The sequence below is a fragment of the Triticum urartu genome, chromosome 6 (genome assembly GCF_003073215.2).
Source record: "Triticum urartu cultivar G1812 chromosome 6, Tu2.1, whole genome shotgun sequence".
In the NCBI taxonomy this organism is placed as follows: domain Eukaryota; kingdom Viridiplantae; phylum Streptophyta; class Magnoliopsida; order Poales; family Poaceae; genus Triticum; species Triticum urartu.
The window spans coordinates 29,691,922-29,719,674 of NC_053027.1; the positions used below are offsets into that span (position 1 = coordinate 29,691,922).

Below are 27,753 nucleotides of genomic sequence, written 5' to 3' on the forward strand. Positions count from 1 at the left end.
ATATGATATGGCCATCATCATCTTGTGCTTGTGATCTCCATCTTCGAAGCACCGTCGTGATCACCATCGTCACCGGCGTGACACCTTGATCTCCATCGTAGCATCGTTGTCGTCTCGCCAAGCTTATGCTTCCACGACTATCACTACCGCTTAGTAATAAAGTAAAGCATTACATCGCGATTTCATTGCATAAAATAAAACGACAACCATAAGGCTCCTGCCAGTTGCCGATAACTCGGTTACAAAACATGATCATCTCATACAATAAAATTAAGCATCATGTCTTGACCATATCACATCACAACATGCCCTGCAAAAACAAGTTAGACGTCCTCTACTTTGTTGTTGCAAATTTTACGTGGCTGCTACGGGCTTAAGCAAGAACCAATCTCACCTACGCATCAAAACCACAACGATAGTTTGTCAAATAGACTCCGTTTTAACCTTCGCAAGGACCGGGCGTAGCCATACTTGGTTCAACTAAAGTTGGAGAGACAGTCGCCCGCAAGCCACCTATGTGCAAAGCACGTCGGGGGAACCGGTCTCGTGTAAGCGTACGCGTAATGTTGGTCCGGGTCGTCTCGTCCAACAATGCCGCCAAACCAAAGTATGACATGCTGGTAGGCAATATGACTTATATCGCCCACAACTCACTTGTGTTATACTCATGCATATAACATCAACATAAATAACCTAGGCTCGGATGCCACTGTTGGGTTTCGTAGTAATTTAAAAAAATTTCCTACGCACACGCAAGATCATGTGATGCATAGCAATGAGAGGGGAGAGTGTTGTCTACGTACCCAACGCAGACCGACTGCGGAAGCGCTGACACAACGTAGAGGAAGTAGTCGTACGTCTTCACGATCCAACCGATCAAGCACCGAAACTACGGCACCTCCGAGTTCGAGCACACGTTCAGCTCGATGACGATCCCCGGACTCCGATCCAGCAAAGTGTCGGGGAAGAGTTCCGTCAGCACGACGGCGTGGTGACGATCTTGATGCACTACAGCAGCAGGGCTTCGCCTAAACTCCGCTACAGTATTATCGAGGAATATGATGGCAGGGGGCACCGCACACGGCTAAGGAATAGATCACGTGGATCAACTTGTGTGTTTCTGGGGTGCCTCTGCCTCAGTATATAAAGGACTAGAGGGGGAGGCTGGCCGGCCATAGGAGGCGCGCCAGGAGAGTCCTACTCCCTCTGGGAGTAGGATTCCCCCCCCCAATCCTAGTTGGAATAGGATTCGCGGAGGGGGAAAAGAGAGAGAGGGGCCCGGCCACCTCTCCTAGTCCTAATAGGACTAGGGGAAGGGGGAGGCGCACAGCCCATGTAGGGCTGCCTCTTCTCTTTTCCACTAAGGCCCATCATGGCCCATTTAGCTCCCGGGGGGTTCCGGTAACCTTCCCGGTACTCCGGTAAAATACCGATTTTACCCGAAACACTTCCGATATCCAAGCATAGGCTTCCAATATATCAATCTTTATGTCTCGACCATTTCGAGACTCCTCGTCATGCCTGTGATCACATCCGGGACTTCGAACAACCTTCGGTACATCAAAATGCATAAACTCATAATATAACTGTCATCGTAACCTTAAGCGTGCGGACCCTACGGGTTCGAGAACAATGTAGACATGACCGAGACACGTCTCCGGTCAATAACCAATAGCGGGACCTGGATGCCCATATTGGCTCCTACATATTCTACGAAGATCTTTATCGGTCAAACCGCATAACAACATACGTTGTTCCCTTTGTCATCGGTATGTTACTTGCCCGAGATTCGATCGTCGGTATTCCAATACCTAGTTCAATCTCATAACTGGCAAGTCTATTTACTCGTTCTATAATACATCATCCCGCAACTAACTCATTTAGTTGCAATGCTTGCAAGGCTTAAGTGATGTGCATTACCGAGAGGGCCCAGAGATACCTCTCCGACAATCGGAGTGACAAAACCTAATCTCGAAATACGCCAACCCAACATCTACCTTTGGAGACACCTGTAATGCTCCTTTATAATCACCCAGTTACGTTGTGACGTTTGGTAGCACCCAAAGTGTTCCTCCGGCAAACGGGAGTTGCATAATCTCATAGTTATAGGAACATGTATAAGTCATGAAGAAAGCAATAGCAACATACTAAACGATCGGGTGCTAAGCTAATGGAATGGGTCATGTCAATCAGATCATTCAACTAATGATGTGACCTCGTTAATCAAATAACAACTCATTGTTCATGGTTAGGAAACATAACCATCTTTGATTAACGAGCTAGTCAAGTAGAGGCATACTAGTGACACTTTGTTTGTCTATTATATTCACACATGTATTACGTTTCCGGTTAATACAATTCTAGCATGAATAATAAACATTTATCATGATTATAAGGAAATAAATAATAACTTTATTATTGCCTCTAGGGCATATTTCCTTCAGTGAGATGTTGACTTAGGTCTAGATCGACCCATGCATTACCTCATATTAAGTGTCTGCACCAAAACATATGATGAAGTAGATGATTAAGTTGCTCGTAGTGAAGAGTACGATGCACTAGCATCATGCATATGATATTGATCTATGATACTATCTCCATAGTGCATAATAACATAAGTTAGCAATGCATGTTCTGGAGACCACTTAGATTATCTAAAGCGGTCTATACACTTTAGAGAACTAGAGGGAGCAATAGTAGTAGTTTTGCTTTGGCTCATGACAAGCTAGGAAGACAACATATTCCATGTTCTTTTTGACGTGTCTTATCCGGCTAATGACCCTTGCATGCAAAGTAAAATTGGAGTTCCATGGATCAAGAGAAACAAAGACATACCAAAATATGATCAAAATGCAAAACAAAAGGTCTGGACGCTTGAACTTGTTTCGATTTGTATTATTCAAAAACTCTGAATTGATCTTCTTTTATCACAATATTACGCACATCGATTATGGTAGGAGTTTGGATTTAAATTCTTTGGCCCATACTTTTTTCTCTAGTAGGTGGGTAAAGTCTCATATAAATTCCAACAATTAGCATCATCTCACATTCATTTGGCGATGCATGTTTCCCGGCTCAAAGAAGGCGCTCCAACCGATGGACAATGTAAGTAATAAAGTACCCGTTGTGTTGATGCATACCCACATCATTGTGCAGCTCTTGCATATTTGTGCCGAAAACTTGATCAAGAGAGGCACAGAAACAACTTCTGCAGGTGCTTAATGTCTTGTAAGTGCACATGGCTGGTTGACAAGCACAATTCATGAAAATATTTAAGCCTAATTTATATATCGAACTCTAAATGGCTAAAGGAAGGCAATTACCGACCATCAGCCGAGGTGAAGCAATAAAACCTAAGGACTTTTTTGATTCACATGGTCCTCGGAACTCATGAATAGAAAAAAAACCCGCAAGATTAAAGTGTCATATCCTATTGAATGTGATCTAAGCGGTTTTTATATTAGTCTATAGAGGGAGTACATGATATCCGTGTAAAAAATCCTACCTGACTCGAAAACTACATAAATTTGCACCAAGAGTGTTTGACGTCACAGAAAAACAAATGAAACTATAACAAGATATTTGAGTGGAAGAAAAATTTACCCCCAAAACACAGTGCATTGCGAAATTGATAATCCCACATCCACGAACCATTTACAGTTGTTTTACAAAAAGAAATAAACATATACAATAGCAAATCAACGCCATCACACTCATTATTGAATGCACTTTCACATCATATAGATTTATATTATTGTAAATGTTCATACTGCTTTATATAAATTCGGTCAAACTTTATCAAGTAGTATGACTTCAGTCAAATCTAACATGCAGAGTGAATAAAAACGGAGGGGAACATATCCCCTAAGCTCCTCTAAAAATCATATGAATTCCTTTTCGGGTAAAATAGAAAAAATCTTATCAATTTGCTGCGAATCAAATGAGCCCGATCTGCAACATTACGATCTGAAAATCTGAGTTAATGTCTGGTTGGTTGAGATGACGTGGCCGGACCCAACCAGCAGCCGAGGTCGGGCGGAGCCAGAGCAGAGGCGCCTCACGTGACACGAGTCGCCGTAACCCACCCATCTACCCCCCATCCCCTCCTCCCTCCACTCCTATCCCCCCCCCCCTCTCCGTCTCCCCTCCGAACCGCAGGCGGCGGCGGCGCACCAAGCCAGCGATCCCAACCCCACCTCCCTCCACCGGCCCTCGTCCTGCTCCGGCCGGTCACGCCGCAGGCCCCGCTCCCGCCTCCCTCCCTCCTCCTGCGGCCGGTCGCGGCGGCATGCTGGCGTGAATCGAGCGGCGCGGCCTGCGACGAAGTCGAGGGAGGACGAAGAGCGACCGCGGCGGCGAGCTGTGGTACCGCGTCGTAGACGGATCCCCTCCTCCCCACCCCGCCCAAATCCCAAGGTATGCATAGACGGTAGACCCTAAACCTAAACTTTTTTTTTCTTACATCTGCCGCTGAACCCTACCATGATTTGGTAGTAAGTTCTAGCTGTGGAAACTCATCAGCTGTATTGGGTTTGGTTTAGTTTGGTTGATTGAAGCACGCGTTACGGCGTTAGTGTCCCTTGCTAGTGTGGAGTACTATGTGATTTTGTTTGGGGCTCTATGTACATATGTATGCTGTGATTTCGATGTAGAAAAGCTGTTGGAGTGCTTTTGAATGGGCTTCTAGTTTGTAGACAAGAGGCTTCAGTTTTCCTTATAAGATGAGCAGTTAGAATTGAATGCGCAAGTGTGCATCTCATGACAGATATACGAGTGTCCTGTTTTTCATCTTTACAAACTGCACAGAGAGCAGTTGGAACATCATGTTTCAACACAAATTTAGATGTTCCAACACAAATTTGGTTTAACATACTGTAGAACTTAGGTCCTGTGCATTCGATTGGTTCTATATGCTAGCATGGGGCTTGTGCAATTGACCGCATCAACACAGCATGGGCCACACTGGAGTTGTGAATTAGTGCGGAAGTTTCGTTTCATTTCATCATTCATGCTTTTACGCTTTTAAGCTTCATCAACTGATTATTCTCATTCTTATGTCTTGGAGCTTTGAAAAGAGGCTGCACGATGGAGTTATCAAAGCAGGGCCAGGAACCCATGTCAGCTAGCATGGGATCTCAAGCACTCCCCTCTTCAAATATCCAACCTGCTCAGTCTGGATATCCCGCTGCGTTCTATCCACCCCTATCTGCTGGCTGGGGTGCACAGCCAATGTTCTCTACGGGAGCTTCGGTACCTGTCAGTTCATATTATATTGTCCCTATGAGTCAACAAGCTGCCCAAGTTGGTGTTTCCAGGCCAGAGACTTCACATCCTTTGGGGGTGCAATCTGTAAGCAGAGTATCACTGAGGCCGCCCCAGCAGGTGCTGAATATTCAAACATCTTTGCCAGCAGTAACTGGATCACAGCTGTCGCCATCTGTTGCCGGAAAGAAAAGTGTTGCTTCTCCAAAGGTCCAGATGATGAAATCTGCATTATCTGCCAAGCGTCCTGCACAGAAAGAGCTACCATCAAAGGCTCAGCCTCAGCAGTTTGAATCCGTGAGATCAAAGTTCAGGGAGTCACTTTCTGCTGCACTCGTCATGGATTCTGACCAGCAGGATAAGAAACAATCTGCTCAGAACCTGCAGTCTGATGGGTCAGCAGACCAGAAGAAGGTGGAGGGAGATGAAGTGAAGGATACAGTGATGACCACATCCAAGGATGCGAGTACAACAAATTCAGAGGCAGACAATGCTGATGTTGCTAAGAAATGCGAGGGAGATGAGAAGTTAGGCTGTGGCATAGCATCAGACATGATCACAAGCACAAATGATGACAGTGACACACAACAACAACTAAAGCACCTTCCTTCAGAAGATGAAGTATTAGACCAAAGTATGGTTGTCACAGATGAACTCTTGCAAGGTCATGGCCTTTGTTGGGTTTCTGATTTTCCTGCTGGGATGGCTGAACCTGTGACACAACCTAATTTGAAGAGGGACAGGGCTTCTGATATTGAGCCTGGGGTTACAGGCAATTTGACAGAGTCTGAATCAAAAAGAATAAAGTCTACAGATGAGGCAGCAACAGATAAGGGTAGTATGATCCAGAAGGCTGAAAGCTTGGCATTTAGAATTGAAGAGGAACTCTTTAAACTGTTTGGTGGAGTGAACAAGAAGTACAAGGAGCGAGGCAGATCTCTTCTGTTTAATCTAAAAGATAAAGGCAACCCTGAGTTAAGGTCGAGGGTCATATCTGGAGAACTTGCACCCGATCGCCTTTGTTCAATGACTGCGGAGGAACTTGCTTCCAAAGAGCTCTCAGAGTGGCGGTTGGCTAAAGCCGAAGAACATGAAAAAATGGTTGTCCTTCCTAACACTGAAGTTGATGTCAGGCGTTTAGTGAGGAAAACACACAAAGGAGAGTTCCAAGTTGAAATAGAAGAAACTGATGGTATTTCAGTGGAGGTTGAGCTTGGGGGTAATGTTCTATCTCATGTTCCATCAAAAGCTGTTGAAAGTGAAACAAAAACCAATGATGAAACAAGTACGGATGATAAAACTGGTGTAGAAGTTAAGGACAAGGGTTCTGATGGCATGTCACAAGATGAGGATGGTGGGACAGGTGACAATGATTCATCAGGCAATGTTGAATATATTGAAAATGAGAAGGCAGATCTTATTGATGAACTTATGGTGGATGACTTGAAAGACGCAGAGAATCTTCCACCAATTCCTTCGCTAGATGAATTCATGCTGGGGTTAGATTCTGAACCACCTTTTGAAAATTTATCAGTTGGGACCCCGCAAAAAGATCTCAGTGATTCTGATGAACCTAGCTCCACCTTAGATTCCGAGAAACTTCCTGAGACAGAAGATAAGCAGTCTGCACAAAAGAAGGCCAGATCTGAATCAGATGTGCCGGCTTTACAGGGTAAATCGGAGTCCAAGTCAGAATCACCCAAACAGAAGTCAGAATCACCCAAGCAGAAGGTTGGTTCAGAGTTGGTTCCTGATGTGCCACGCGATGGAGAGAAAATCAAATCCTCCCCAGAGAAAGTCGAATCTAAAGAACCTGCTGCTGCTAGTGCTAATATGTCGAATCCTGTTTCAACTGTGAACCATAAGACAACTGCTGTTCCTATGATTCGTGAGAGTATATGGGAGGGTGCGATTCAGCTTACTCTATCGTCACTCACGAATGTTGTTGCCATTTTCAAAAGGTTTGTTTCGATGGAGAATTGTTTGGTTGTTACCAACTTAGCTTGTCCTGTTTATCTAATCACATTCCCTCTTCATTTTCATCATCTTAAAACGCCTTTTAATTTTCCTTTAGTTATCATTCTGTATGTTGCCTTCTTGAACTTGTTTGATGCCACTGTGTTATGCTATGTGCCTTCAGTTTTCTAATGGCACGGGTGGAAACCCACTCAATTAGGTAATACTATATGTTACTGAAATGGGACAGCTTCTATACCACTATGTAGTTCATGAGTTTCCAAAAAAGGATTTACCTCACCATCTACACTTTTTTCCGCCACAAGCCGTTGATGTTAGAAATGAAACACTCAAAACTGGAGTAAATCTAGTCACTCTTTGTCTTTGTTTTATCGGACCGTAGTGGTCTTCAGCTGGCTTCTGAATCATTCTCTCGAATGTTCACTTGCTGTTGCCCTTTCCCCCCAACCATACGATATTAGAGATTCTAACTGAAGAATGAAATGCTTCTTTTGTAAGTGAGAATGTATTATTGGGCATTGGGCTTATATTCATCTTGCAAATAGTTATGCTTATGTGCAGTTAATTTGGGCCTGTACCAACGAATTCCTGTGTACCAAGAATGCTGCGATTCCTGATTAAAAGATGTTCGGAGTTCTCAAAGGAGTAAGAAAAAAAATAAGGCTGGTGAAAAAGAACAAATGAAAACACTACATGCAAATATGCTATGTCAAATTATTATACTCGGGTAATTTTTTGATTGCATGTTTCTAATTTACGTAGTTATGCTAAGTGGCAAACAATTGTGAAAGAAAATGTTTAACGTGCGAAGCACATGCTACTTGCTAGTACAATTAAGGGGGGCACCAGTTGCTTAGTCTCTCACCGTCTCATATGTGGAAGTTAAATTATTGCGCATGATCTGCATGAATGAGAGGATAAATGTGAGCGTTAGCTCCTAAACTAATGAATATGGACTGCTTTTTGGCTACGTGTGACCTTATTCTGTACTTTATATTTGTATTGGTTCTGACATATCTTAAAATTTCTCTTGTACAGTGGTGAAAAGCCATCTGGGAAAGAATGGAGTAGCTTAATTGAAATCAAGGGGAGAGTTAAACTTAGTGCTTTTCAAGATTTTCTCGAACAACTTCCCAAATCTAGGAGCCGCGCTATAATGGTAATTCTGTTTTGAATGCATAATTTGTTTCTAGATGATGTTCTTACTGGAATGATTATGGTTTTACACATTTATGCTGGCTACTTTCCATTATGTTGTGGATGGTAGATAACTCTCCATGTTATAATCACACGCTCATTAGAGGTCAATGGCATATGTCCATCTGGTAAAAGAAAAATGAAATCAGTGATGAAAATAGATGTTTCGATCCCTCTTGTGTCCAGAGCTCAGAATTTTGGAGGAAAATAGCCTCCAGATTTTTATAGAATTCCTCTAAAGTTTCTACCTTGAATGGGTGGGTCCTAAACTGGCAATATTTCAAAAAGCAATACTAGTACAATGGCATCTGTCATGTTTTTTGAGATTTTCATAATATCTAGATCCACTGTTGTTTAGAGGCAGGGACATGTGCAGGTGTGTTGGTACTTTTATGCTAGTCGCCAGAAAATTTTCCTAGCAGGTGCTTAAGAAATCTATATCTGTACTTACTTGATAATGTGCGTACTTCTCAAGCTAGCTGGTGCATATATTTTGAATCAGAACAGTATATGTACTTGTAATTGTTACCATTATGCAATTAGATTGGTACTGCCCAATTGAATTATTTCACTAGATAGCGCAAGAACTGCAAATAATAGTGTTGTATTCCTTCTAGGATTGTATTCCCACTTGTACTGCTTATGTCTACATGCACATAGTTAAATTATGTGTCCTGTGCTGCATTTAATTCTCTGTTCCGCCATCGAGAATCCGTTCCATCTGTTTTAAGTACCTGTACTGCTACTTTTATAGGTAACTGAGCTGTGCTGGAAGGAGTGTTCGTCGGAGAGTGGCCGCCAACAACTCTCGCAGGTTCCTTTTCTAAGTCAGATCACCCATCATGAGCTTACCAGAGTTTTGATGATTGTTTTCACTAAATTGGCTCGTTCTTTTGCAGACAATTGATTCATATATTGCAGATGAGAGAGTGGGACTAGCTGAGCCTGCAGATGGACTGGAGCTGTACCTGTGTCCCCCTCAAGGGAAAACTGTGGAGATTCTCTCCCAGCACCTGCCAAAGGAGCACTTGGGTGGTCTCGCTGTGGCAGAAACATCGATAATTGGAATCGTCGTCTGGCGGAGACCCAGCGTTCCTAGGGTGTCCTCCCATCAGAGGCATGATGGTTCCAAGAGGCAGTCAGCCCCAAGGAAACCCCAGGTTACCGGTTCTACTTCGGCCCATAGGCCCTCCGCGCCCCAGAACTCTCACGGCGTGCCACCAGGTTTTCCCAACCAGCAGCATCACCAGCACCAAGAGGAGGATGTAACTGATGACGATGTGCCCCCGGGCTTTGGGCCTGGCGTTGTTGCGCGCAGGGACGAAGACGATCTTCCTGAATTTAATTTTGTTAACCCTGCTGCTAATGTAACGACGCATGCCTTCAAGGGCCAACGGCATGTAGCACCGACCTCTGCTCGCCCAGTCGAGCAAATGAGGGAATTGGTTCAGAAGTATGGTAAAAGATCATCTGTTGAATCGCGTCCTTGGGCTGACGACGACGACGATGATATACCAGAGTGGAACCCCATCCAGCAAAGTAGGCAGCCGCTGTCATTTACACCCACCCCGCAGCAACCACTCCCACCACCACCACCACTACCGCCCATGCAGCAGATCCACCATGCGTACCAGCAGTACAACCCAAATGCAATGCAGCCTCTCCTTCCCCAGGTTGCAATGCAGTACAGCCTTAGTAGCCAGCAGCAGCTCCCTTTGGTCCAGCAGCAGCTTCAGCCTTCGCAACCATGGCAGCAGCAGCAGCCTAGTGCCTGGTGGCCGGCGACGGCGCAGCAGGGTGGGTCGGCCGCCGCCGGCTCTGCTGTTCCAGCGCCCCAGTATGGTGGTGTGATAATGCCTAATGGTAGCAGCGCCCAAGCTGGGAACCTAGGTGGCGCCCCCTGGGGACCGAGATAGAAAGGAACTTGTAAAATTTAGCTCTCTTGTTTTCTTTGTAGCTGCCAGCGTCAGTTTTAGTGTTGGTTTCTTTTCCTTCTTCTAGCTTACAGATTCGTGTAAGTATGTGTACACCCCTCTTGTACCCGAGCATGTAACTCTAGATGCCTGTGTGGGTTGTATTCGTAATAAACATCATAGGATCCGTCGTTCTGAACCTTTGCTCTCCCTGGGCAAGACATTCTGTTCGTCGGTTTGCGGCGCCGTGAAAAATTTGGCAATAATGTTTGGACACAGAAAATAAGTTGTAAACGGTTTGAAACTCTTAACAAGTGTTATTTTGATGCACTCGGATTAATAATATTAGTGAATTATAACTCTGGTCTTCCATTCAAATTATAGCCATGATGGTTAAGGCAAGAGCCCATGGGAGATGCACTTCTATTTTTGTGCAATTGATGTTCCGTACGACGTGGGTTGGTGGATGGGAGCTGTCTGTCCCTCATCTTTTGCCGTTGTTCCTTCCGCCCGTGCATGGTGGGCTGTCGGGACTATTCCTCATCTTTTGAAAAGGCTGCAAGATATTCCCCTGTTTTTTTCAGTAAGTTTATAAGCACCTTTTATCTGCAAAGTAATATATTACTTATATGTTCCAAGATAGATATGAGGTGAGAGAAAACGTACGACAAACCTTTTATTGGAAAGTGAACACGAACGTCTGGGCTCGCCAGTTAATTATCGAATGATGGTGCGTCGAGCAATATGTTCAGAACAGGGTGTTGCATTTTCAATGCAAACCTTGAAAAAAAAGGGGGATCTACTTCACGGATCTTTTTTCAGCTCATTTTCTACCTAATTAGATTATGTCTGTAACTACAAAAGAGAAGAGAACATTTATTTATTTTTGCAGCACCATCGCTACTTTGGACTACGAGCGCAGTGGTCAAGCTCCACGGAGCCCTTTTTTTTGAAACATTCAAAAAGACACGTTTCAAAATATCATCAGATTGTGGAAAACAGTTCCACATTGACATATGGATGTACTACAAGTGTGTAAATTTTCACGAGAAAAAAAATATTGGCACGCGAGCTATACAGGAAAGTGAAAATTGTTGGTTTTAACAGTGAACAGTACACATAATGTTCACTGTTTTCAAAATCACATTTTATTTTTATTTTTGTGTACCTCGTGCGTCGATGCATTTTCTCATGAAAATTCGCACACGTGCAGTATACATCTGTATTACAATGTGATTTGTTTTCTAGAATTTTTTGAAACTTCAAAAAAAAAAAAAACGAGGACCATGGAGCTCGACATTTCTTCTTATCAGTATACTACCTTTTACACATTCAACCCATAACAGCCTGATTAAATCCATAATTAAGATTTCTAAAAAAAGTTTGCTCGTACGAAAACCCAACCATTTCCTGCATCCACTCGTCTGTTTTTAACATTATAAGTTAGGGCAGAGAATCGTTCCAGTTAGAAAGTTAAGCTCATTCCTTTTTATTTGTACCAAAATTGGAGCCACACTCTATTTACTTATCAACTACTTCCTCCGTTCCAAATTACTCGTCGCAGAAATGGATATATTTAGAACTAAAATACATCTAGATACATCCATACCTGCGACAGGTAATTCGGAACGGAGGGAATAGACGATATATTTTTAAAATGATTTTATTCTTGCATGCTATTTTCATTCGGTTTTAGTCTACATATATTCATTGAAACTTTTTCCTAGGCGCTCCATGTATTCTCCCTATATCTGATTCACAAAGAATAATTAACTAGTTATGTTAGATTTGTTGATAAGATGGGTATTTTTTTTGAAACGGAGTCATAAGCTTTGCCTCATCCATTAAGTAAGAGAGGAGCATATAGTTTTGTTACACTTACATGAGTAAATTGCATAAAACCACCACTTTAAGGGCTAGGTTTGCGAAAAACACTAGGATACAGATTCGCTGTAGAAAGCACCACGTCTAACGTAATTGTTTTGCAAAAACTACTGATTGGCGGATTTGGCTCAGTTAAGTGTGTTTATGACAGATGGGGCCCGCTTTTCGCTGACGTGGCGTAACGTTTTCTCAGAAAGAGCGCTAGATGGGTCAAAGCAAGAACACCCCCAACATCCTTTCCCCATACCGCCCAGGCCCTTCCCCCGTCTCCTCGCTCCCGCAGCCGTCTGAGGAGAGGATCCCGCACGCTGCCGCAAGTGGTAGCTCGTCGGAGCAGATGAAGCCGGTGAGCTGCTGAGGAGGGCGCATCACGGTCCATTTCTTGGACTTGAAGTCGAACACCCACAACGCGTGCCCGCCGCGGCGTTCCTCGAACTCGATGGCGCCGGTCGCCACCATGCGCCTGCCGCAGCCGCCGCTCGACTCCGCACGCTGCGCCGGCCTCGAGCCCAGGCGGGTAAGGGCCCGCCTCGAGCCAGCCCCGGCGCTCCCCGCTCCACTCCACCACGGTGGTGGTGCCCTCGATGCACCACACGCGGTCGCTCACCACCACGCGAGCCGTCGACGTCGGTGCATGCACGTGCTCCAGGCGCCGCCACCTCCGGCGAGGGATGCCGCGCTGTCGCCCCGATTTGGCCCCCAGCACCGCCACCTCGTCCGGATCCGGCGAGGGATGCCGCATTGCGGCCCCGATTTGGGCTCCCGCGCGAGGAGACGCCCAGTGCGAGCTGCCGGACCCGACGAGGGATGCTGCGCCGCGACCCCGATTTGCCCTCCAGCGCGAGGAGCCGCCCAACGCCGGCTGCCGGATCCGGCGAGGGGTGCCGCCTGTTGAGGATCGTAGCGGATCGTAGCAGAAATTTAAAATTTCCTACACATCGCCAAGATCAATCTATGGAATAATCTAGCAACGAGGGGAAGGAGAGTGCATCTACATACCCTTGTAGATCGCTAAGCGGAAGCTTTGCAAGAACGCGGATGAAGGAGTCGTACTCGTAGCGATTCAGATCGCGGTTGATTCCGATCTAAGCGCCGACCACGGCGCCTCGCGTTCAACACACGTGCAGCCCGGTGACGTCTCCTACGCCTTGATCCAGCAAGGGGAGAAGGAGAGGTTTGGGGAAGACTCGTCCAAGCGCACGACGGCGTGGTGGTTGGTGGAGGGAGCGCGGAACTCCAGCAGGGCTTCGCAAGCACTACGAGAGACGAGGAGGGAGAGAGGTAGGGCTGCGCCAAGAGGGAGATGATCTCGTGTGTGTTGCAGCCCCCAATACCTCAAGTATATATATAGGGGAAGGGGAGGGGCTGTGCCCCCATCTAGGGTTCCCTCCCTAGGGGTGGCGGCAGCCCCAAAACCCATCTAGGGTTGCGGCCAAGGGGGGGGAAAGAGGAGGCGCACCTAGGGTGGGCCTTAAGGCCCATCTGCCCTAGGCTTCCCCTCTAGGAGGCGCCTTGGGCCTTGGTGGGAGGCGCCCCAACCCACCGAGGGGCTGGTCCCTTCCCACTATTGGCCCATGTAGGCCTCCGGGGCTGGTGGCCCCTCCCGGTGGACCCCCGGACCCCTCCGGTGGTCCCGGTACACTACCGGTGATACCCAGAACACTTCCGGTGGCCAAAACCATACTTCCTATATATTAATCTTTACCTCCGGACCATTCCGGAACTCCTCGTGACGTCCGGGATCTCATCCGGGACTCTGAACAAAATTTGGTAACCGCGTACATACTTTCCCTATAACCCTAGCGTCATCGAACCTTAAGTGTGTAGACCCTACGGGTTCGGGAGTCATGCAGACATGGCCGAGACAATTCTCTGGTCAATAACCAACAGCGGGATCTGGATACCCATGTTGGCTCCCACATGCTCCACGATGATCTCATTGGGTGAACCACGATGTCAAGGATTTAATCAATCCCGTATACAATTCCCTTTGTCCAGGGGTATTGTACTTGCCCGAGATTTGATCGTCGGTATCCCGATACCTTGTTCAATCTCGTTACCGGCAAGTCTCTTTACTCGTTCTGTAACACATCATCCCGTGATCAACTCCTTGGTCACATTGTGCACATTATGATGATGTCCTACCGAGTGGGCCCAGAGATACCTCTCCGTCCGTTTACACGGAGTGACAAATCCTAGTCTCGATTCGTGCCAACCCAACAGACACTTTCAGAGATACCTGTAGTGTACCTTTATAGCCACCCAGTTACGTTGTGACGTTTGGCACACCCAAAGCACTCCTACGGTATCCGGGAGTTGCACAATATCATGGTCTAAGGAAATGATACTTGACATTAGAAAAGCTTTAGCATACGAACTACACGATCTTGTGCTAGGCTTAGGATTGGGTCTTGTCCATCACATCATTCTCCTAATGATGTGATCCCGTTATCAACGACATCCAATGTCCATGGTCAGGAAACCGTAACCATCTATTGATCAACGAGCTAGTCAACTAGAGGCTTACTAGGGACATGGTGTTGTTATGTATCCACACATGTATCTGAGTTTCCTATCAATACAATTCTAGCATGGATAATAAACGATTATCATGAACAATGAAATATAATAATAATAACTAATTTATTATTGCCTCTAGGGCATATTTCCAACAGTCTCCCACTTGCACTAGAGTCAATAATCTAGTTCAGATCGCCATGTGATTAACACCCACAGGTCACATCGCCATGTGACCAACATCCAAAGAGTTTACTAGACTGAATAATCTAGTTCACATCACTATGTGATTAACACTCAATGAGTTCTGGGTTTGATCATGTTATGCTTGTGAGAGAGGTTGTAGTCAACGGGTCTTGCCATATTCAGATCCCTATGTATTTCGCAAAACTTTATATCATAGATGCTGCTACCACGTTCCACTTGGAGCTATTCCAAATTATTGCTCCATTATACGTATCCGGTATCTCTACTCAGAGCTATCCGGATAGGTGTTAAGCTTGCATCGACGTAACTCTTTATGTCTAACTCTTCATCACCTCCATAACCGAGAAACATTTCCTTATTCCTCCAAGGATAATTTTGACTGCTATCTGGTGATCCACTCCTAGATCACCTTTGTACCCTCTTGCCAGACATGTGGCAAGGTACACATCAGGTGCGGTACTTAGCATGGCATACCGTATAGAGCCTATGACAAAAACATAGGGGACGATCTTCGTCCTTCCTCTTTCTTCTGCCGTGGTCAAGCTTTGAGTCTTACTCAACTTCACACCTTACAACTCAGGTAAGAACCCCTTCTTTGACTGATCTATTTTGAACTCCTTCAAAAACATGTCAAGGTGTGCGTTCTTTGAAAGTATCATCAGGCGTCTTGATCTATCTCTATAGATCTTGATGCCCAATTTGTAAGTGGCTTTATCCAGGTCTTCCTTTGAAAAACACTCTTCAAACAACCGTTTATGCTTTCCAGAAATTCTACATTATTTCGGATCTACAATATGTCATCCACATATACTTATCAGAAATGTTGTAGTGCTCCAACTCACTTTCTTGTAAATACAAGTTTCTAGCAAACATTGTATAAACCTAAAAGCTTTGATCACTCTATCAAAGCATATATTCTGACTCCGAGATGCTTGCTCTAGTCCATAGAAGGATCGCTGGAGCCAGCATACCTTTTAGCATCCTTAGGATCGACAAAACTTTGATTGTATCACATACAACTCTTCCTTACGAAAACTGGTAAGAAAACTTGTTTTTGACATCCATCTGTCAAATTTCATAATCGAAAAATACAGCTAATGCTAACATGATTCCGACGGACTTAAGTATCGCTACGGGTGAGAAATTCTCATCATAGTCAACTCCTTGAACTTGTGAAAAGACTCTTTCCCACAAGTCGAGCTTCATAGACGTAACATTACCGCCCACGTCCGTCTTCTTCTTAAAGATCCATTTATCTCAATGGCCTGCCGATCATCGGGCAAGTCCACCAAAGTCCATACTTTGTTCTGATACATGGATCCTATCTCGGATTTCATGGCTTCTAACCATTTGTCGGAATACGGGCCCACCATCGCTTCTCCATAGCTCGTAGGTTCGTTGTTGTCTAACAACATGATATTTAAGACAGGATTACCGTACCACTCAGGAGTAGTACATATCCTTGTCGACCTATGAGGTTCGATAGCAACTTGATCCGAAGCTTCATGATCACTATCATTAACTTCCTTTTCAACAGACGTAGGCGCCACAGAAAACATCTTTCTGTGTCGCATCACTCTTTGGTTGAAGTAAAGGTTTGACAACCTCATCAAGTTCTATCTTCCTCCCACTCAATTCTTTCGAGAGAAACTCCTTCTCGAGAAAGGACCCGTTCTTAGCGACAAACAATTTGCCCTCGGATATGAGATAGAAGGTATACCCACCTGTCACCTTTGGGTATCCTATGAAGATGTGTTTGTCCGCTTTGGGTTCGAGCTTCTCCGGCTGACGCCTTAAGCATCCCAGCCCCAAACATTAAGAAATGACAACTTTGGTTTCTTGCCAAACCAATGTTCATACGGCGTCGTCTCAACAGACTTATATGGTGTCCTATCTAAAGTGAATGCAGTTGTCTCTAATGCATAACCTCAAAATAATAGCGGTAGATCGGTAAGAGACATCATAGATCACACCATATTTCATAAGGTTCGATTACGACGTCCGGACACACCATTACCCTGTGGTGTTCCAGGTGGCTTCAACTGTGAAACAATTCCACAATGTCTTAAGTGTTTGCCAAACTCATAACTCAGAAATTCTCATTGATCAGATCGTAGGAATTTGATCTTCTTGTTATGATGATTCTTAACTTCACCCTGAAATCGCTTGAACTTTTCAAACGTTTCAGACTTGTGCTTCATTAAGTAAATATACCTATATCTACTCAAATCGTCAGTGAGGATGAGAAAATAGCGATATCCACCGCACGCTTCAATTCTCATTGGATCACACGCATCAGTATGTATGATTTTCAACAAGTCACTTGCCCGTTTCATTGTACCTGAAAACGGGGTCTTAGTCATCCTGCCCATGAGGCATGGCTCACATGTGTCAAGCTATTCAAAATCAAGTGACTCCAAACATCCATCGATATGGAGTTTCTTCATGCATCTTACGCCAATATGACCTAAGCGGCAGTGCCACAAGAAAGTGGTACTATCTACATCTTTTGGCGTGAACATGTGTATTACTACGACCGAGATTCACTGAACCATTCACATAGGGTGCATGACCATGGAAGGTATTATTCATGTAAACAGAATAACCATTATTCTCTAACTTAAATGAATAACCGTATTGCAATGAACATGATCTAATCATATTCATGCTCAACGTAGACACCTGATAACATCTATCTAGGTTCAATACTATTTCCGAAGGCAGATGGAGCGTGCGATGGTGATCTCATCAACTTTGGAAACACTTCCAACACACATCGTCACCTCGCCCTTAGCCAGTCTCCGTTTAGTCCGTAGCTTTTGCTTCAAGTCACCAATAATAGCAACTGAACCGATATCCAATACCCAGGTGCTACTAGGAGTACTAGTGAGGTACACATTAATAACACGTATATACTTTGTTGAAGTTGCCAGCCTTCTTATCTACCATGCACTTGGGGTAATTCCGCTACCAGTGACCGTTCCCCTTACAATAGAAGCACTTAGTCTCGGGTTTGGGTTCAACCTTGGGTTCCTTCACAGGAGCGGCAACTGGTTTGCCATCCATGAAGTTTCCCTTCTAGCCCTTGCCCTTCTTGAAACCAGTGGTCTTGTTAAACCATCAACACTTGATGCTCCTTCTTGATTTCTACCTTTTGCGGTCTTAAGCACCGCGAACAGCTCCGGGATCAATTCTATCCCTTGCATGTCATAGTTCATCACGAAGACCTAGTAGCTTAGTGATAGTGGCTAGAGAACTCTATCAATCACTATCTTATCTGGAAGTTTAACTCCCACTTGATTTAAGTGATTGTAGCACCCAGACATTCTGAGCACATGCTCACTAGCTGATCTATTCTCCTCCATCTTGTTGGCAAAAGAACTTGTCAGAGGTCTCACACCTCTCAACACGGGCATGAGCCTGAAATCCCAATTTTAGCTCTTGGAACATCTCATATGTTCTATGGCGTTCAAAACGTCATTGGAATCCCGATTCTAAGCCGTAAAGTATGGTGCACTAAACTATCAAGTAGTCATCAAGATGTGTCTGTCAGGTGTTCACAACATCCACAGACGACGTTGTAGGGGTTTGCACATCAAGCGGTGCATCAAAGACGTAAGCCTTCTGTGTAGTAGTGAGGACACTCCTCGGACTACGGACCTAGTCCGCATCATTGCTTACAATATCTTTCAACTTAATCTTTGACGCCCGCGCCCGCCGCGCCTGCAGGGAGCTACAACGTGAGCTATTTATCTACAACATATTTGCAAAGACAATTTAGACTATGTTCATGATAATTAAGTTCATCTAATCAAATTATTTAATGAACTCCCACTCAGATAGACATCCCTCTAGTCATCTAAGTGAAACATGATCCGAGTCAACTAGGCCGTGTCCGATCATCACGTGAGACGGACTAGTCAACATCGGTGAACATCTTCATGTTGATCGTATCTTCTATACGACTCATGCTCGACCTTTCGGTCTTCCGTGTTCCGAGGCCATGTCTGTACATGCTAGGCTCGTCAAGTCAACCTAAGTGTTTCGCATGTGTTCCGAGGCCATGTCTGTACATGCTAGGCTCGTCAACACCCGTTGTATTCGAACGTTAGAATCTATCACACTCGATCATCACGTGGTGCTTCGAAACAACGAACCTTCGCAACGGTGCACAGTTAGGGGGAACACTTTTCTTGAAATTTTAGTGAGGGATCATCTTATTTAAGCTACCGTCGTTCTAAGCAAATCAGATGTAGAACATGATAAACATCACATGCAATCAAATAGTGACATGATATGGCCAATATCATTTTGCTCCTTTTGATCTCCATCTTCGGGGCTCCATGATCATCATTGTCACCGGCATGACACCATGATCTCCATCATCGTGTCTTCTTGAAGTTGTCTCATCATCTATTACTTCTAGTACTATGGCTAACGCTTTAGCAATAAAGTAAAGTAATTACATGACGTTTATGTTGACACGCAGGTCATAAATAAATTAAGACAACTCCTATGGCTCCTGCCGGTTGTCATACTCATCGACATGCAAGTCATGATTCCTATTACAAGAACATGATCAATCTCATAAATCACATATATCATTCATCACATCCTTTTGGCCATATCACATCACAAGGCATATGCTGCAAAAACAAGTTAGACGTCCTCTAATTGTTGTTGCAAGTTTTTACGTGGCTGCTATAGGTTTCTAGCAAGAACGTTTCTTACCTACGCGAAAACCACAACGTGATATGCCAATTTCTATTTATCCTTCATAAGGACCCTTTTCATCGAATCCGATCCGACTAAAGTGGGAGAGACAGACACCCGCTAGCCACCTTATGCAACTAGTGCATGTCAGTCGGTGGAACCAGTCTCACGTAAGCGTACGTGTAAGGTCGGTCCGGGCCGCTTCATCCCACGATGCCACCGAATCAAGATAAGACTAGTAACGGCAAGTAAATTGACAATATCGACGCCCACAACTGCTTTGTGTTCTACTCGTGCATAGAAACTACGCATAGACCTAGCTCATGATGCCACTGTTGGGGATCGTAGCAGAAATTTAAAATTTTCTACGCATCACCAAGATCAATCTATGGAGTAATCTAGCAACGAGGGGAAGGAGAGTGCATCTACATACCCTTGTAGATCGCTAAGCGGAAGCGTTGCAAGAACGCGAATGAAGGAGTCGTACTTGTAGCGATTCAGATCGCTGTTGATTCCGATCTAAGCACCGAACCACGGCGCCTTCGCGTTCAACACACGTGAAGCCCGGTGACGTCTCCTACGCCTTGATCCAGCAAGGGGAGAAGGAGAGGTTGGGGAAGACTCCGTCCAGTAGCAGCACGACGGCGTGGTGGTGGTGGAGGAGCGCGGAACTCCAGCAGGGCTTCGCCAAGCACTACGAGAGACGAGGAGGGAGAGAGGTAGGGCTGCGCCAAGAGGGAGATGATCTCGTGTGTGTTGCAGCCCCCAATACCTCAAGTATATATATAGGGGAAGGGGAGGGGCTGCGCCCCCATCTAGGGTTCCCTCCCTAGGGGTGGCGATAGCCCCAAAACCCATCTAGGGTTGCGGCCAAGGGGGGAAAGAGAGGAGGCGCACCTAGGGTGGGCCTTAAGGCCCATCTGCCCTAGGGTTTGCCCCCTTCCCCTCTAGGAGGCGCCTTGGGCCTTGGTGGGAGGCGCCCCAGCCCACCTAGGGGTTGGTCCCTTCCCACTATTGGCCCATGTAGGCCTCCGGACCATTCCGGAACTCCTCCTGACGTCCGGGATCTCATCCGGGACTCCGAACAACATTCGGTAACCACGCACATACTTTCCCTATAACCCTAGCGTCATCGAACCTTAAGTGTGTAGACCCTACGGGTTCAGGAGTCATGCAGACATGGCTGAGACAACTCTTCGGTCAATAACCAACAGCGGGATCTAGAAACCCATGTTGGCTCCCACATGCTCCACGATGATCTCATCGGATGAACCACGATGTCAAGGATTTAATCAATCCCGTATACAATTCCCTTTGTCCAGCAGTATTGTACTTGCCCGAGATTCGATCGTCGGTATCCCGATACCTTGTTCAATCTCGTTACCAGCAAGTCTCTTTACTCGTTACGTAACACATCATCCCGTGATCAACTCCTTGGTCACATTGTGCACATTATGATGATGTCCTACCGAGTGGGCCTAGAGATACCTCTCCGTTTACACGGAGTGACAAATCCCAGTCTCGATTCGTGCCAACCCAACAGACACTTTCGGAGATACTTGTAGTGTACCTTTATAGACACCTAGTTACGTTGTGACGTTTGGCACACCCAAAGCACTCCTACGGTATCCGGGAGTTGCACAATCTCATGGTCTAAGGAAATGATACTTGACATTAGAAAAGCTTTAGCATACGAACTACACGATCTTGTGCTAGGCTTAGGATTGGGTCTTGTCCATCACATCATTCTCCTAATGATGTGATCCCGTTATCAACGACATCCGATGTCCATGGTCAGGAAACTGTAACCATCTATTGATCAACGAGCTAGTCAACTAGAGGCTTACTAGGGACATGGTGTTGTTATGTATCCACACATGTATCTAAGTTTCCTATCAATACAATTCTAGCATGGATAATAAACGATTATCATGAACAATGAAATATAATAATAATAACTAATTTATTATTGCCTCTAGGGCATATTTCCAACACCGCCCCCTTGATTTGTCCTGCTGAGCGAGGAGGCACCCGACGCTGGCTGCGTTGACCTCACCAACCAGTTGCAAGGATGAACGTGGGCTGATTGCTTTTCCCTTTTTGATTTAGGGGTGTCTTTGTAAAATCTATGGACTAGTTTGTAAAATTATATTAAAATTGACCTGGCATGAAATGTTACGCCACGTAGGCAAAAAAGGACCCCATCTGTCATAAACGCGCTTAACCAAGCCAAATCCACCCATCAGTGGTTTTTGCAAAATAATTACGCTAGACGTGGTTCTTTCTACAGCGAATCTGTATCCTAGTGTTTTTCGCAAACCTAGCCCTCAAAGCGGTGGTTTTATGCAATTTACTCCACTTACACACATCCCATATTAGGGTCAGTTCTTTTGAGCTATGCTGTGGAAATAAGCTCCTACGGAAATAAGCTCCAGATAATAAGCTAGCCAGTTCTTCTCCATGTTTGTTTTGTGAGCTTATCTGCCGTATGGTCAGGGAAAAGTCTGTAATGCCCTCGAACTATATTGTTGTTTGGAGTAAATGATATCATTTTTTTTTTCATTTTGAAACCCATATGAATGTAAATTGGACTTCCAGACACTACAATATGCAAGTGCTTTCATCTATTATTCATCATGTCAATAATTTTTTTAGAAGAATCAATATGTAGTACAAACAACAACTAGATATGGCTTTCTATGCAAATACAATGATATCAACTAGAGGGCAACAATCTTGTACTCATACTTGGCACAATCAGCACGTTCATATCAAAATTAGTTCTGCCATATATGAGCAACACCTCGTAGCAAATCAAGATGAAAACAGCATACATCAGCAACAACTCATAGCAAATCTACATGAAAATTTTGCAAAAGCAAAATCAGAGGAGCTCCTAGCTGATGCTCGGGCTCACGGCCAGGGAGGAGGGGAGGGGGAGCGGGGGTCCTTCCCGGAGTAGCACGTCGGCCGGAGTGGGCGCCGTCCACCGGAGTGGAGCCTTGGACGGACCGGACCAGGAGCTGCTGCTGGACACCGGGGGAGGGAGGGAAAGCGCCGGAGGCAGCTGGGGTGGGAGATGCAGGCTTACCCGCCGGCCAAGTCGCCGGAGCGGGGGGCGTCGAGGAGCAGAGGCTCGGCGACGGCGGGTTCGCTGGAGGAACCCTAGGCGGGAGCGAGATTCCTGTGGCCGAGTGCGGGAGGGAGGCGTGTTGGGGAACGTAGTAATTTCAAAATTTTCCTACGCACACGCAAGATCATGGTGATGCATAGCAACGAGGGGAGAGTGTGATCTACGTACCCTTTGTAGATCGACAACGGAAGCGTTTGGTTGATGTAGTCGTACGTCTTCACGGCCCGACCGATCAAGCACCGAAACTACGGCACCTCCGAGTTTTAGCACACGTTCAGCTCGATGACGATCCCCGGACTCCGATCCAGCAAAGTGTCGGGGAAGAGTTCCGTCAGCACGACAGCGTGGTGACGATCTTGATGTACTACTGCTGCAGGGCTTCGCCTAAGCACCGCTACAATATTCTCGAGGACTATGGTGGCTGGGGGGCGCCGCACACGGCTAAGAATAAGATCACGTGGATCAACTTGTGTGTCTCTGGGGTGCCCCTGCCTTCGTATATAAAGGACTAAAGGGGGGGGGGGAGGCGGCCGGCCAAGGAGGGCGCGCCAGGAGAGTCCTACTCCCTCTGGGAGTAGGATTCCCCCCAATCCTAGTTGGAATAGGATTCACGGAGGGGGGAAAAGAGAGAGAGGGGCCGGCCCCCTCTCCTTGTCCTATTAGGACCAAGGGAGGGGAGGGGCGCGCGGCCCATGTAGGGCTGCCTCTTCTCTTTTCCACTAAGGCCCATCATGGCCCATATAGCTCCCGGGGGGTTCCGGTAACCTCCCGGTACTCCGGTAAAATCCCGATTTCACCCGGAACACTTCCGGTATCCAAACATAGGCTTCCAATATATCAATCTTTATGTCTCGACCATTTCGAGACTCCTCGTCATGTCCGTGATCACATCCGGGACTCCGAACAAACTTCGGTACATCAAAATGCATAAACTCATAATATAACTGTCATCGTAACCTTAAGCATGCGGACCCTACGGGTTCGAGAACAATGTAGACATGACCGAGACATGTCTCCGGTCAATAACCAATAGCGGAACCTGGATGCTCATATTGGCTCCTACATATTCTACGAAGATCTTTATCGGTCAGACCGCATAACAACATACGTTGTTCCCTTTGTCATCGGTATGTTACTTGCCCGAGATTCGATCGTCGGTATTCCAAATACCTAGTTCAATCTCGTTACCGGCAAGTCTCTTTACTCGTTCTATAATACACATCTCGCAACTAACTCATTGGTTGCAATGCTTGCAAGGCTTAAGTGATGTGCATTACCGAGAGGGCCCAGAGATACCTCTCCGACAATCGGAGTGACAAATCCTAATCTCGAAATACGCCAACCCAACATGTACCTTTGGAGACATCTGTAGAACTCCTTTATAATCACCCAGTTACGTTGTGACGTTTGGTAGCACACAAAGTGTTCCTCTGGTAAACGGGAGTTGCATAATCTCATAGTCATAGGAACATGTATAAGTCATGAAGAAAGCAATAGCAACATATTAAACGATCGGGTGCTAAGCTAGTGGAATGGGTCATGTCAATCAGATCATTCACTTAATGATGTGATCCCGTTAATCAAATAACAACTACTCGTTTATGGTTAGGAAACATAACCATCTTTGATTAACGAGCTAGTCAAGTAGAGGCATACTAGTGACACTTTGTTTGTCTATGTATTCACACATGTATTATGTTTCCGGTTAATACAATTCTAGCATGAATAATAAACATTTATCATGATATAAGGAAATAAATAATAACTTTATTATTGCCTCTAGGGCATATTTCCTTCAGTCTCCCACTTGCACTAGAGTCAATAATCTAGATTACACAGTAATGATTCTAACACCCATGGAACCTTGGTGCTGATCATGTTTTGCTCATGGAAGAGGCTTAGTCAACGGGTCTGCAACATTCAGATCCGTATGTATCTTGCAAATCTCTATGTCTCCCACCTGGACTAGATCCCGGATGGAATTGAATCATCTCTTGATGTGCTTGGTTCTCTTGTGAAATCTGGATTCCTTTGCCAAGGCAATTGCACCAGTATTGTCACAAAAGATTTTCATTGGACCCGATGCACTAGGTATGACACCTAGATCGGATATGAACTCCTTCATCCAGACTCCTTCATTTGCTGCTTCCGAAGCAGCGATGTACTCCGCTTCACATGTAGATCCCGCTACAACGCTTTGTTTAGAACTGCACCAACTGATAGCTCCACCGTTTAATGTAAACACATATCCGGTTTGCGATTTAGAATCGTCCGGATCAGTGTCAAAGCTTGCATCAACGTAACCTTTTACGATGAGCTCTTTGTCACCTCCATATATGAGAAACATATCCTTAGTCCTTTTCAGGTATTTCAGGATGTTCTTGACCGCTGTCCAGTGATCCACTCCTGGATTACTTTGGTACCTCCCTGCTAGACTTATAGCAAGGCACACATCAGGTCTGGTACACAGCATTGCATACATGATAGATCCTATGGCTAAAGCATAGGGAACGTCTTTCATTTTCTCTCTATCTTCTGCAATGGTCGGGTATTGAGTCTTACTCAACTTCACACCTTGTAACACAGGCAAGAATCCTTTCTTTGCTTGATCCATTTTGAACTTCTTCAAAACTTTGTCAAGGTATGTGCTTTGTGAAAGTCCAATTAAGCATCTTGATCTATCTCTATAGATCTTAATGCCTAATATGTAAGCAGCTTCACCGAGGTATTTCATTGAAAAACTCTTATTCAAGTATCCCTTTATGCTATCCAGAAATTCCATATCATTTCCAATTAGTAATATGTCATCTACATATAATATCAGAAATGCCACAGAGCTCCCACTCACTTTCTTGTAAATACAGGCTTCTCCAAAAGTTTGTATAAAACCAAATGCTTTGATCACACTATCAAAGCGTTTATTCCAACTCCGAGAGGCTTGCACCAGTCCATAAATGGATCGCTGGAGTTTGCACACTTTGTTAGCTCCCTTTGGATCGACAAAACCTTCTGGTTGCATCATATACAACTCTTCTTCCAGAAATCCATTCAGGAATGCAGTTTTGACATCCATCTGCCAAATTTCATAATCATAAAATGCGGCAATTGCTAACATGATTCGGACAGACATAAGCATCGCTACGGGTGAGAAGGTCTCATCGTAGTCAATCCCTTGAACTTGTCGAAAACCTTTTGCGACAAGTCGAGCTTTGTAGACAGTAATATTACCGTCAGCGTCAGTCTTCTTCTTGAAGATCCATTTATTCTCAATTGCTTGCCGATCATCGGGCAAGTCAACCAAAGTCCATACTTTGTTCTCATACATGGATCCCATCTCAGATTTCATGGCTTCAAGCCACTTTGCGGTATCTGGGCTCACCATCGCTTCTTCTTAGTTCGTAGGTTCATCATGATCTAGTAGCATGACTTCTAGAACGGGATTACCGTACCACTCTGGTGCGGATCTTACTCTGGTTGATCTACGAGGTTCAGTAGTATCTTGTTCTGAAGTTTCATGATCATCATCATTAGCTTCCTCACTAACTGTTGTAGGTGTCACAGAAACAGTTTTCTGTGATGCACTACTTTCCAATAAGGGAGCAGGTACAGTTACCTCGTCAAGTTCTACTTTCCTCCCACTCACTTCTTTTGAGAGAAACTCCTTCTCCAGAAAGTTTCCAAATTTAGCAACAAAAGTCTTGCCTTCGGATCTGTGATAGAAGGTGTATCCAATAGTCTCCTTTGGATATCCTATGAAGACACATTTCTCCGATTTGGGTTCGAGTTTATCAGGTTGAAGCTTTTTCACATAAGCATCGCAGCCCCAAACTTTCAGAAATGACAACTTTGGTTTCTTGCCAAACCACAGTTCATAAGGCGTCGTCTCAACGGATTTTGATGGTGCCCTATTTAACGTGAATGCGGCCGTCTCTAGAGCGTATCCCCAAAACGATAGCGGTAAATCAGTAAGAGACATCATAGATCGCACCATATCCAGTAAAGTACGATTACGACGTTCGGACACACCATTGCGCTGTGGTGTTCCGGGTGGCGTGAGTTGCGAAACTATTCCACAATTTTTCAAATGTACACCAAACTCGTAACTCAAATATTCTCCTCCACGATCAGATCGTAGAAACTTTATTTTCTTGTTACGATGATTTTCAACTTCACTATGAAATTCTTTGAACTTTTCAAACGTTTCAGACTTATGTTTCATTAAGTAGATATACCCATATCTGCTTAAATCATCTGTGAAGGTGAGAAAATAACGATATCCGCCACGAGCCTCAATATTCATCGGACCACATACATCTGTATGTATGATTTCCAACAAATCTGTTGCTCTCTCCATAGTACCGGAGAACGGCGTTTTAGTCAGCTTGCCCATGAGGCACGGTTCGCAAGTACCAAGTGATTCATAATCAAGTGGTTCCAAAAGTCCATCAGTATGGAGTTTCTTCATGCGCTTTACACCGATATGACCTAAACGGCAGTGCCACAAATAAGTTGCACTATCATTATCAACTCTGCATCTTTTGGCTTCAACATTATGAATATGTGTATTACTACTATCGAGATTCAACAAGAATAGACCACTCTTCAAGGGTGCATGACCATAAAAGATATTACTCATATAAATAAAACAACCATTATTCTCTGATTTAAATGAATAACCGTCTCGCATCAAACAAGATCCAGATATAATGTTCATGCTTAACGCTGGCACCAAATAACAATTATTTAGGTCTAATATTAATCCTGAAGGTAGATGTAGAGGTAGCGTGCCGACTGCGATCACATCGACTTTGGAACCGTTTCCGACGCGCATTGTCACCTCGTCCTTAGCCAATCTTCGCTTAATCCGTAGTCCCTGTTTCGAGTTGCAAATATTAGCAACAGAACCAGTATCAAATACCCAGGTGCTACTGCAAGCATTAGTAAGGTACA

The 27,753-nt window shown here is 45.0% G+C and overlaps 1 protein-coding gene across 2 annotated transcripts; it reads left to right on the forward strand.

Moving 5' to 3' along the window:
- Positions 1–4,102: 4,102 nt before the first annotated feature.
- LOC125514984 (death-inducer obliterator 1-like) lies at positions 4,103–10,548 on the forward strand. Of its 2 annotated transcripts, none has more exons than XM_048680385.1 (5): positions 4,103–4,416; positions 5,066–7,223; positions 8,278–8,398; positions 9,191–9,250; positions 9,336–10,548. In XM_048680385.1, exons 2-5 carry the CDS (start codon positions 5,086–5,088, stop codon positions 10,350–10,352), a joined length of 3,336 nt encoding a protein of 1,111 aa, XP_048536342.1. In that variant the 5' UTR covers positions 4,103–4,416; positions 5,066–5,085; the 3' UTR covers positions 10,353–10,548. The 2 variants fall into 2 exon arrangements, with proteins under 2 accessions (XP_048536342.1, XP_048536343.1); XM_048680386.1 differs by having other exon boundaries at positions 5,076–7,223.
- Positions 10,549–27,753: the final 17,205 nt, after the last annotated feature.

Bases quoted from the DNA above. Each gene is read 5' to 3' on its own strand.
- LOC125514984 (XM_048680385.1), top strand. From the start codon at position 5,086: ATGGAGTTATCAAAGCAGGGCCAGGAACCCATGTCAGCTAGCATGGGA. The intron at 8,399-9,190 runs GTAATTCTGTTT...CTACTTTTATAG, and splicing joins CTAGGAGCCGCGCTATAATG to GTAACTGAGCTGTGCTGGAA. The intron at 9,251-9,335 runs GTTCCTTTTCTA...GTTCTTTTGCAG, and splicing joins GCCGCCAACAACTCTCGCAG to ACAATTGATTCATATATTGC.